The sequence below is a fragment of the Nyctereutes procyonoides genome, unplaced genomic scaffold (assembly GCF_905146905.1).
Source record: "Nyctereutes procyonoides isolate TBG_1078 unplaced genomic scaffold, NYPRO_anot_genome, whole genome shotgun sequence".
Classification (NCBI taxonomy): Eukaryota; Metazoa; Chordata; class Mammalia; order Carnivora; family Canidae; genus Nyctereutes; species Nyctereutes procyonoides.
In genome coordinates, this window is record NW_026575132.1 from 10,726,122 (window position 1) to 10,738,379 (window position 12,258).

At 40.4% G+C, this 12,258-nt stretch overlaps 1 protein-coding gene across 1 annotated transcript in view; it reads right to left on the reverse strand.

Annotated features, from left to right (window-relative positions):
- Nucleotides 1-2,583: 2,583 nt before the first annotated feature.
- The window catches only part of MPP4 (MAGUK p55 scaffold protein 4), a 43,533-nt gene continuing 33,858 nt past the window's right edge, over nt 2,584-12,258 (reverse strand). Inside the window, exons 17-22 of the mRNA XM_055344984.1 lie at nt 11,251-11,424; nt 9,792-9,872; nt 5,837-5,930; nt 5,335-5,443; nt 4,264-4,398; nt 2,584-3,043 (exon numbers count right to left, since the gene is read on the reverse strand). Of these exons, the coding sequence (XP_055200959.1) occupies nt 2,852-3,043; nt 4,264-4,398; nt 5,335-5,443; nt 5,837-5,930; nt 9,792-9,872; nt 11,251-11,424 (785 nt within the window). The 3' untranslated portion in view covers nt 2,584-2,851. The remainder of the gene's footprint in view (nt 3,044-4,263; nt 4,399-5,334; nt 5,444-5,836; nt 5,931-9,791; nt 9,873-11,250; nt 11,425-12,258) is intronic.

Consider the following 12,258-nt stretch of genomic DNA (forward strand, 5'->3'; position numbering starts at 1 on the left):
AGGCCCTGCGGACGGAGAGCCGAGAGCCGAGAGCCCCGAGCCCCGTAGTTCCTGCGGAGGCTCAATCCAGGCTTCCAGAGTTGCCATAGCAACTGCGGCTGTTCCTCCTGGGGCCCCACGGGGTAAACAACCCCCGCTGAGCCCTGCAGCAGGCAGGGGCAGAGCAGCTCCCCCAAGTGCTAACACCTGAAAATCAGCACAGCAGGCCCCTCCCCCAGAAGACCAGCTGGACGGACCAGTGATACTCCCCCGTGTTCCAATACAACTTGTTTTTGGCCACTCTGCACTGAGCAAAATGACTAGAAGGAAAACCTCACCTCAAAAGAAAGAATCAGAAACAGTCCTCTCTCCCACAGAGTTACAAAATCTGGATTACACTTCAATGTCAGAAAGCCAATTCAGAAGCACTATTCTACAGCTACTGGTGGCTCTAGAAAAAAGCATTAAGGACTCACGAGACTTCATGACTGCAGAATTTAGATCCAATCAGGCAGAAATTAAAAATCAATTGAATGAGATGCAATCCAAACTAGAAGTCCTAACGACGAGGGTTAACGAGGTGGAAGAACGAGTGAGTGACATAGAAGACAAGTTAATGGCAAAGAGGGAAACTGAGGAAAAAAGAGATAAACAATTAAAGAACCATGAAGACAGATTAAGGGAAATAAATGACAACCTAAGGAAGAAAAACCTACGCTTAATTGGGGTTCCCGAGGGCGGCGAAAGGGACAAGATTCCATCAAAATCCCAGAGGAGAACTCAGGCAACACCCTTTTTGAACTTGGCCACAGTAACCGGAGAAGGACAAACAGTGTATGTTCTCATTCATTTGGGGAATATGAATAATAGTGAAAGGGAATATAAGGGAAGGGAGAAGAAATGTGTGAGAAATATCAGAAAGGGAGACAGAACATAAAGACTTCTAACTCTGGGAAATGAACTAGGGGTGGTGGAGGGGGAGGAGGGCGGGGGGTGGGGGTGAATGGGTGACGGGCACTGAGGGGTACACTTGATGGGATGAGCACTGGGTGTTATTCTGTATGTTGGTAAATTGAACACCAATAAAAATTAATTTATAAAATTAAAAAAAAAAAAAAAAAGAAAAGGAGGACTTTGGGGATTCCTGGGTGGCTCAGCGGTTTAGCGCCACCTTCAGCCCAGGGCGTGATCCTGGAGATCCGGGATCGAGTCCCACGTCGGGCTCCCTGCATGGAGCCTGCTTCTCCCTCTGCCTGTGTCTCTGCCTCTCTCTCTCTCTCTCTCTGTGTCTCTCATGAACAAATAAATAAAATATATATAAAAAAAAAGGAGGACTTCTGTGGAACGCTGTCAGATTCTCCAGACACGGCTTCTTCCGACGAATCTCTGAACAAACTAGAGACCCCTGTACTGCAGGAACGTAGTAAGCACCCAGAGCTGACCCCTACCAGGCACTTACCGACTTGGTATTTGGTTCTTTAACTTCTTACTCTTGTATCTTGTTTATTGCGTGACTTTGGTTTCTTGTGTGGCGTATGGGAAGCCAAGTTAACTGTCATTCAGTTTGGAATCCTACACCCGTTAAAATTGTGTAAACCCCGCTTTAGGCATGAATAGAGCTGACGGTGTGCGGAGGCCCATCCCTGTGCACCGCCTTTGTAGGGCGCCAGAGATGCCCCCGCCCCCGCGCCCACCCCCACCCCCACCCCCGGGCCCAGACAAATATCAGATTTCTTCTAGTTGTGTGTGTGTGTCTGTGTAGTGATACAGGCAGTTCTCAAAATGTTTCCCACTTGCTTATCCTCCATCTCTGTACAGCAAGTTTGGGGAATTTTTTTTTCTCAAAAAGAAAAAACACAACATAAGATCAAATCCAAGTTCATGTACCATTAAAAATGACTTAATTTTCTTTGGTGGGGTTTTTTTGGGGGGAGAGGGAGGTTGGGTTTAATTTTTTTCTTTTTTTTTGTTTTTTTTTTTTTTGTTTTAAAGATAATCACTAAGTTAAAAAGAGCTACAAATACTTTGATGTATATACTTGGTTTTATATGTAAGAAAGAGATTGGGGGAGTAGACGGATGGTGTGGGGATGGGGAACATTAGAGAATAATGCAGAAGAGAGACATACAGGGGCAGCACGGCTGACTGGAAGTCTTAAGACTTAGGGAAGAAAGAAAAATAAGACTTCCTGGAATAGCATCCTCATCTTATGGTTTTCTCATCTATGGGTCTCTAGGACTAAAGTCAATTGCCCTTTCCGAATTTAAACATGATGTAGATATTGGCTTTTAGGCAAATTAATTGTTACAGCTCTGATCTAAAGAATATTTTTTTCCTTGTAGATTGATGTATAAATGATGAGGGCAGTACCATTTCTGTAAACTTTCATGTTAAATGTGAAACATGTACATTAACCCCTTTTTTCTTGCTGAGTCAGTGAAAAAGTACTGACTTTTTCACTTTTTGTAAAAGCTGGTTTCATAAAACAGAAGTTTCTTGAGGTTAAATACAGTTTCTGAAATGAAATACTACTTATTTTATTTAGGGAAGCTCTTTTATCTGAACTGTAAAAGACCATAAGAAATCTCAGAAAGGTTCTCCTACTCAGTGGCTTGACATTGTTTGTATTCTTATATGACATAAAGGAAAACATTAAAAACAAAACATTTTTTTCCTTCAAAGCCAAGGAGGTAACTCTACATACATATGATGCAATTTTTTTTCAAATTAGATTAATTAATAAACTATACCACATTTAAAGTTGCATACATTAAAATGGGGCAAATACTGCTGTTTTTTATTGCAGCTGTTATTCCAGAGCTCTGTAATAGTTGAATATTCTTAAAGCTCCAGCATTAAGCTGGTGACCTCCTTAAGACTCAGTATCAGGGGGAACCCATGTTGCTGGTACCCATTGAGGCTCCTCCTGAGCCTTCTGAACTGCAGACAGCAACTGGGCACATGCATCTTGCAAGTTGTCATTCACAATCACATGATCAAAAAACTGGCCAAACTGTGTCTCCATTTTTTGAGCTAAATCCTCCATTTCTTGTAGATCTTCATCCTTTAGGAGAAATAGAAAAATATGGATAGCACAGACTTAATGAGATAAACAGAAATCATATGCAGTTTGTTTTGCTGTTACATACATTATAAATTTTATATAAAAGCGCTCATGTCAGATAAATTCTATTCTATTCTAAACCACACAATGTATGTTTTTATCTTTGATCTTAATGTTTCCCTGGTCAAGGTTTTGCAGAACTAAGTAATGGTAGCCTAAACAATCCCCTCAACTTCCCATATGGCCTTAAATTATCTTACTCTAAAATCTAAGCACTTGAAGCCTTCAACTGTGTGTAACCAAACAAAACAAAAAAGAAAGAGAAAGAAAAAAGAAAGAAAACAAAATTTACAGTTAAATATAAATAAAACATATGTAAATTTCAAATGAAATTTTATAAGGTAAAACACTGTTCTTGAAATTAAATACTGATAAGAATGACGTTATTTTGCCACTTCTAACATGAGGATGGTATGACCTGGCTAAGGTGGATTTAATTTTTAAAACTGGAAAAAAATAATGCGTACTCTAGGAAAAGTTCACTAATTAATTCCACCTGTCTCAGCCCCTCTATAATTTCCATCATCAATACACAATGTTTGCATTTAGAGATGTATTTTTATAGAAAATTCATATTACAGATAAGATATATTCACCACATTTTTAAAGTAAGCTCTCAAACTTTTCCTTTTTCTTTTCTTTTTTTTAAAGATTTTATTTATTTATTCATGACAGACACAGAGAGAGAGAGGCAGAGACACAGGCAGAGGGAGAAGTAGGCTCCATGCAGGGAGCCCGATGTGGGACTCGATCCCGGGTCTCCAGGATCAGGCCCTGGGCTGAAGGCGGCGCTAAACCACTGAGCCACCAGGGCTGCCCTCAAACTTGTTCATATGATAAATAATAAAATGTAAATGTCAGTTTTAGGCACAACCAATTTTTTTGTGTGGCTTTGCAAACTTGGCTTGAGTTCTTTTTTTCTTTTTGTTTTCTTTCTCTTTTTTTCTTTTAAGCTAGATTAGAAAAAAGAAAAAAATAAGAACAGCATTATAGCATTTATTAAACTTTATTTTAATATCTATAAATCATGTCCAGTAAAAAGGATAAATCATAAGGGCATTATTTAACAAAAATCCCATTCCTTAACATAGGGATGTTGTGGAAACAACACTGATTTTTTACTAGGAAAAAAAAATTCGTCTATTTCCTCTGTATCTTACCTTGAACTTCATGTCCACAAAGTAGTCTGTAATAATCTTGGCATTTTTCCGAGATTGCTTCATACAACTCATATTAGATGGCTTTATAAATATGACATAGGGCTTCAGTTCCTGGGTTCGAGCTACTTGAATGCCCTACACAGAAAAATTAGGTGCATATTTAAAAACAGAAGCCTTAATTTCCTAGAGTCCATGTGAATGTTCTCAAAATTTCTAAGATCAGAAATCACCAATTATTTTTAGATAATTTATTTTTATTTATTCTCCTTTGCCCCCCCAGTCCTCAAATCTAAAAATTAAACATTTTAATAATTAAGAGATGGGGTTCTAGAACCAAAATTAAGTTTAAACTGTGGCTCTTCCTCTTATGAGTCATAACACCCTTCTGAAATCTGAGAATATGATTTTATACATCATCTCGTGGGACAAATCCTAAAAGTGGATCAGTTTCCTCACCCTCACTTCCCTTTCCTCTTATTATTATCTTATACTGGATACTACTGACATCTTCACACTGATCACCAGCCTTGACTCAAGTAAGAACAATTGTTTTATCCCTTGATTCTCTTTAGCACACATGGTATATTTTAAAATGACTACCAAAAAACCCAAAATACAAGGATCAAAAAATGGAGCCTATACATCATGTGTTCCTTATCTTAACTTGCTCACCCCTGCCTCATTCCACATATGGTCTCATAGAGGTAGCTATAGATACGAGAACATAGGAACCTCAACTCCTTGTGTAAAGCAACATCTTATTCCCTCCACAAATTACCTTGATGCCTTGTGATCAAGGTCAAAGCAGGATTCTTGCTAAGTTTTCTTTATAGCCACCAGCTCAGTTCACTTTTTGTATCTGAGAAGCAAGCCTCCTTTCCTAACTAAAGACAAGATATTGGCAATTGTTCCTTTACATAAGATCCTGGCCATTAGATATGGTAAATGGTCTTATCCCTAAAAATGCTAACAGAATAAAATCTCTCAACTACGACCTACAGCATGTGCACAAAATGCATGACATTCGCTCATTACTTTGGGGAGATGGGAAATGTTCCACCACAGACTTACCTGAGGCTCTAAGTCCATGACACAGATCTTTCCTTCATCAAGGACTGTTTGAACAGCATCCACACTGGTGCCATACAGGTGGCCTTTGTACTCACCATACTCGAGCATCCTGCAAGGGTGCCACAAGGAAAACAAGAACTCTTTCTACAAGTAAAATATTAGTAGTAATTATATGAAGATAAATTCCAACAAGATAGAAGGTAAATATGTGGACTGTGCTAGCACAAGAAGAATTAGTGGAAGATCGAGAGGAGAAAAAAGTATTAGGGGAATCTAGAACTTAACTATTTCTCCAAAGTCTCTAAAATTTGCAATTCAATTCTGCTCCCTCTCCAAACCCAATCAGTTAGTGCGCTAGTATATCAATTTACATTTCCTTGCTTAACTCTTCAAAAACAAAAGGAATTACCCTAGGAGCTTTTGATAATGCATAAAAATCGTGTATCTATTTTGAAGGTAAAATAACCAAACATCAGAATCAGATTCTGAATGTCTAGCTTACCTGTGACTATACACAAGGCTTTCAAATGTTTCCTTTGACACATAGTGATACTCACGTCCGTCCATTTCATAACTCTTTTTGGAACGAGTAGTATCTATCAAAAAATGGAATTTTAAAGAAGGTTTTAGAATCTACAAAATGTTTTGATTTAGTACCAATATGCATTTGGATAAAGATGTCCCATCAATACAAATAAATGAATACAGAAACAGATAAATAAAATGCTAGAACCAAAAAGAGGGATCCTGAATTGATGATAAGAAAGAAGTTCTCAGGGTACATGGGTGGTTCTGTCAGTTAAGTGTCTGCCTTTGGCTCAGGTCATGATCCCAGGGTCCTGGAATCAAGTCCCACTTCAAGCTCCCTGCTCAGCAGGGTGTCTGCGCCTCCCTCTCCCTCTCCCTTTGCCCCTCCCCCAGCTTGTGTTCTGCTCTCTCTCTCTCTCTCAAATAAAATTTTTTAAAAAAGAAAGAAGTTCTCATCTCAAAATCAGTTCAGCTATAAACCCTTTTCAAGTGCTCATAGTATGAACATGAATGTATAAGGTGTTAAGCCAGGGTAGGGAGGCCCTAAGCATGTACCAGCTCTTACTTCAAAACAGGCATGAGTGGATTATGTGTGAGCCCCAAGATGCCTGAAGCCCCAGGTAGCAGATCTTATATTTAGATAATGCATTTTCCAAGATCCCATTTCATTCCTCACAGCCTAGCCAGATGAAATGATATTATCCATAGTTTACTGATCAGTAACTAAAGATTTTTTTAGAGATTTCATTTATTTACTTATTTATTTATTTAAATTTTATTCATTCATTCATTCATTCATTCATGTATTCATTCATGAGACACACACACAAAGAGAGAGAGAGAGAGAGAGAGAGAGAGAGAGGCAGAGAGCCTGACATGGGACTCGATCCCAGGTCTCCAGGATCAGGCCCTGGGCTGAAGATGGCGCTAAACCACTAAGCCACCCGGGGCTGCCCAAGATTTTATTTATTTGTTTGAAAGAGGGAAGGAGAGCACCAGGGGTGGGGGTGGGAGGTGGGGGGAGGTATAGAAGCAGACTCCTCACTGAGCAGAGAGCCTGGCATGGGGCTTGATCCCAGGACCCTGAGATCATGACCTGAGCCGAAGGCAGAAAACCGATGGAGCCACCCATGCACCCCAGTAACTGAAGATTTTGAAGAGTAACTGACTTGCTCTTGTACACAGACTAATGGAAAGCAAAGTTGAAAACAAGAACCTAGCTGTTCTGACTCCTCCTAGACTAATATTTTCTGCTGCACCCGGCTGTCTTTGATTTGAAATGGAGAAATCCCATGACAGTCTGCAGTCTTGTCCAAATGTATTGATAGCCAAGTGAGATGGTGATTAATTTGGGGGATCTCCAGAAGGGAAAGATTGGTGGAGTCTGGATTCAGTGCTATTCTTTGCTTATAGGTTCTCCTACTTAAATAGTACTTGGTACAGAACACAGGGGCTCACTGAGTAACTAAAAGTGATTCATTACCTGCTCATCCATTTATTCAACTAACATGTACCAAGCGCTTCTGCTCCAGATATGTTAGGTTCTTAGAACACAACGATAAATAAAACATAGTTCCAACCCCGTGTCCTATGTATATATTGCAAAGCTGCAAGCTCCTTAATCTGCATTACCACAAATCCTCTGTGTTCATTTAAAAAATGGTATATTTGCATTTGCCAAAGTTTAAGAATGAAATAGATGAATTCTTGATAATATCGATGCATGGAAATGACCAAGTAGGAGCTTGAAATAAGCCCTAAATGATAAAAGGAGTTATGAACATTTAAGACACTCAAAAAGCAAATGTCATCTGAGGGTTATTTTTGTTTTCTCTCTCTTCTTCAAAGGATTTTATTTATTCATTTTGTTTTATTTTATTTTTTAATATTTTTTTATTTATTCATTTTAGAGAGAGGGCACACACACATGCATGCATGCATGTACAAGTGGGAAAGAGAGGCAGAGGGAAAAGGTGAGGGAAAGAATCTCAAGCAGACTCCATACTGAGTGCAGAGCCCATGCGGGGTTTGATCTTATGACCCCAAGACCACAACCTGAGCCAAAACCAGGAGTCAGACGCTCAACCAACTGAGCCACCCAGACGCTCCTGTTTTTTCTTTATTCAAGCCTCTCCACAGATCCTTAGAGTTCCTACACTTATGCCACTTCTCCTACAGCTTTGCATTGAAAAAAAATTCCAGTAAAATACTATAGTTGTCACATTATAATAAATTATATAAAGGGTCACCTGGGTGGCTCAGTCAGTTAAGTGTCTGCCTTCAGCTCAGGTTATGATCCTAGGATCCTAGGATGGAGCCCCACCATTGGGCATCCTGCTCAGCGGGGAGCCTGCTTCCCTCTTTGCCCCTCCTCCTGCTTGTGCTTTCTCCTGCTCTCTATCTCAAGTAAATAAATTAAATCTTTAAAAATATATAAATAAATTATGTAAATATAAACCTAAGATGACTCCTTCTCTGTGGCTTCTGTTGGACTTTATTTTATATGGTAGGCTAAAAATCTGTGAACTGGTTAATAACTAGAGGTATTCGTCTTAAAACTATTCACTCAATTTAAAAAGCAAAATATGGGCAACATTTTCTCACTTTGAATGATTGCTAGCTATACTTCTTACAGTTCTTCTATGTTCTGTGGGAATTTGATTTTTATCCAGATTATTGAAAAATGGTGATTTCTTTTGTAGTTTTTGTGTTGGAGATCAATGTCCATTCTTACATATGTAAATAGTGTTTGGAAAGCATGACCTATGGTATGTAATCATAAAGCAACATTTTCCTGTCATCCACTGCCTTCTGTGGGACAAGACCTTCCCCTGGTCCTGGATGAAAATATAGCAGTTACCACAACTCATCCGATTATGCTCAGTTAAAAAAAAAAATAACCCACATTCGTGCCACAAAACACAGTCTCAATCTAATAACTAAAATTCCATTCCTATGTAATAATCAAAATTATGAATTTCATTTCCATTTTAGGCTTCTCTTGGCTCAGACTTGCTATAGCCATGGAAGCTGCAGTTAGAGAAGCCACAAGTCAGGAAAGGGTGTAGGATTCACTTCTTCTCTTCTCTTTCATTGAACAGTAGTAGTTCCCTCCCAGTTTTACAACTGCCCAAGGCTAGAATGCAGAAAGGAGAAGAAAGAGCAGGAAAATTCTTACTTACTGATGCTGATGGTGATGCTGGATACTACAGGTTTCTTTTCGACTTGGCAGATATTTAAATTTGTCTCTGTTCTCCTAGAGGATGCATGGGTTATTCTGCAAACCCTACCACCACCACCACTACCACTGGGTATCTCAAATCCATCTCTATCCCAGTTAGTCATCTGTGATTTCTAAAAGAGCAGCTGCTTCCCAAACTGCAGCCCTTGGCCACTCCTCTAAATTTTTAGATTTTTCAAGTATAATTCTGTCCCCCAAACTGCACAGAACACATACTAAGTTCTTAAGTGGTCTCTCTAAGTTCCTGTCTTGCATTGAAGTGAAGGGGAAGCACCCACATGCAAATGCTCTTTCCTGCCATGGATGGTATAATCATACTTACAGATTTATATAAAATTATATCTGCATATATTAAAATTTTAAAAATAAGATAAGATATTTAAAGAGCCAAGCACAGTGCCAGGAAGATAGTATTATTATTACTTAGCTATTATTACTAAATATTAGTTTTCCTGAAGTATCATCTATATGACTGCTAAGAAATGGAAAAGAAACAGTAACTTTTCAAAAGCCTAGCCAGCCACATGCCAATGAATCAATTTATAAATATTATATAAGGACTATCCCTTGTGTTTCATCTTTTTACAGCAAATATGGTATGGCGTAGTTAAGTGAGATCAGTGCACCTGTGGACGCAAAGACAGTTTGACCAAAACATCAACTGCTAGGAAAGAGAAACTACACGTACGTGGCACAGCACTTTGGAAATGGTTAGGATTAAGTTCAATAAGCTGTCTTCTCAGTTCATTGACTCCAACGCCAGAAGGTCCTAAACACAAAAAGCCACATACAGAAATCATTAGATGTGGTGATGTAATCATTTCAGTTCTTCTGTTGAAGAAATTTGAGAGCAATTAGGGAAATTACATATCTTCTCTTCTCACAAACTGAAACAATTCCAGAAAGCTCTTAGGAATTTTTCTGGTGACCCACAGAGTGACCCACACTTCTTCAACATCCCAGAAACACCAAGTCTCATGTTGGGTACTATGAGAATTCGCTGGCCTCATTTCAGATAACCTGACACAACCTACTTTTCCTGTCAGATGAAGTATCTATCACATCACAACCCAGAAATCAGCCCCTAGAATTACGGGTTCTGTGTCTTACAGAATTTGAGCACATATCCTAATAGGTAGTGAGTCAATGCCTCATGGGCAACTGAAGTCAGGGCTGACTCCATGCAGTTATATAGGTCCCATGCTTAGGATCTACACTTGGTTTCATGCTCTTTTTTTGCCATCTTGAAATGTTAATTTTTAAAGATTTATTTATTTATTTATTTGAGAGAGAGAGAACACATGATTGGGAGGGACAGAGGAAGAGGGAGAGAGAATCTTAAGCAGGCTCCATGCCCAGTGCAGAGCCCAAGGCAGGGGCTCACAGGTCATCGATCTCACAACCCTGAGATCAGGACCTGAGCTGAAACCAATAGTCAGAGGCTTAACCAACTGTATCACCCAGGCTCCCCGAAATGTCAATCATTTTTTAAGAAGCTCTTGTATTTTGTTTTTGCCCCAAGCCTTGCAAAGCTGGTCCTGGCTGTAAGGCATGTTGTTCTGTTCTACAGGGCCCACCTCCCTCTCCCTTAATCACAATTGGAATACACAGAGATGGCAGCAAGATCGAAGTTATTACTGCTGCAGGGACCCAGCTTGGCAGAGCTCTTGGTCACAAAAGCAGGGCACCCCAGTACTATATTTGCCATTCTTTAGCACCATAGCTACAGTCCAAAAGGTGTTGAACACTTTTCGAAAGAAGGTGATTACAAATTTCTTAGGGAAAGAGATTTTAAGGATTTTTATGTCTGATACTGATTGATAATGCATCTGGGGGCATACTCATCTATGCTTATAGAACAAACTCTAAACAGGTTTAAAAAAAAAAAAAAGCTTCGTCATAATACAACCTGTTATTACCCCAGTACGGATATACCAGGGCATACCACATTCAACCATAGACAATAAAAGCAAGAGACAACAAAGTTTTATTTATAAACACATACAAATAAAACATGATTTTTAAAAAAGATGTTCATATGGGAGTCCCTAAAGAATTCTACTTTTGCCACTACTCCCAACGCAAAACAACTGAGTCTGGAGGAAGAACTTCACTATGGAAGAGAGACACTGTTTTCAGGGACGTACCCACGAGCACAATGAGACGGTTCTTGTCTGAAGGGCGTCGTTGGTACCTGACCACCTCCTCGTATGGGGCGGCCAGCGCACTGAGGCAGCCGCCAGCCTTGCACACCTCTGCGGCTCGCAGTTGGCCCAGGTGAGACTTGCGGCGACAAAGGCGCATGCTGCGGCGGAAGCCAGCTGGGAAGGCAGGAAGGCACACGACGTCACATCCAGGCAGGAGAGAGCACTTCTCCTTCCACACCTGATGGAGCCTGTGGTGACTGTGATCAGCAAGTGTTAATTAACATATTCATGCCTGTCTGAAGGCAGAGAATAGGAAGCAACGCAAAGGAAAGGTAGCAAAGTGCCCCACAGGTTGCTAAGGTGCACCCAGTGCCCATCATGTGCCAGGTGCTGGGGTTCTAGTGGTCAACTACATCAAACCCACTTCCTCCTGACATTTGCATTCCATGGAGGAGAGTCAGAAGTAAACACATCTACAAAAATAAGTGCTTAGAGGAAGGGTCGCTGGATAAAGAGTGATGGGGGGCTTCTTGTTGCAGGCAGTTCAATTACAGTGTGTGGGGAAAAGTGACGTTGAGCAGAGGTGGAAATGAAGTAATGGAGCTAAGTGAGGAGGCTTCTAGGGGAAATGCAACCCAGGCTAAGGGAACAGCAACTGCTAAGGTGCAGAGAAAGGAGTGTTTTGGGAGTGTTGGGGAAGCACAGTGTTGAGGAGACCCTAGTGAAGCAGAGTGGTGAGCAGTAGGGAGAATGGTAGGAAACAGGGTTGGAGAGGAGGCAGGGAAGGTGGCAGGGAGCTCCAGCAGAGTGTTGTATTGTGGTCCAAGTGGGATGGGAAGTCACTGGGTGGTAGAGAAATGGGTGTGATGTGGTTTATGTTTCTGAAGAAGTCCTCCATTGCTGTGGGGAGGATGTAAAGTGTGGGCTCACAGGAGAGTAGTTAGGAGTCCCTTGCAGTGCCCCAAGTGAGGGAGGATTAGAATGGAAACAGTGGAGCTGGCTGATTAC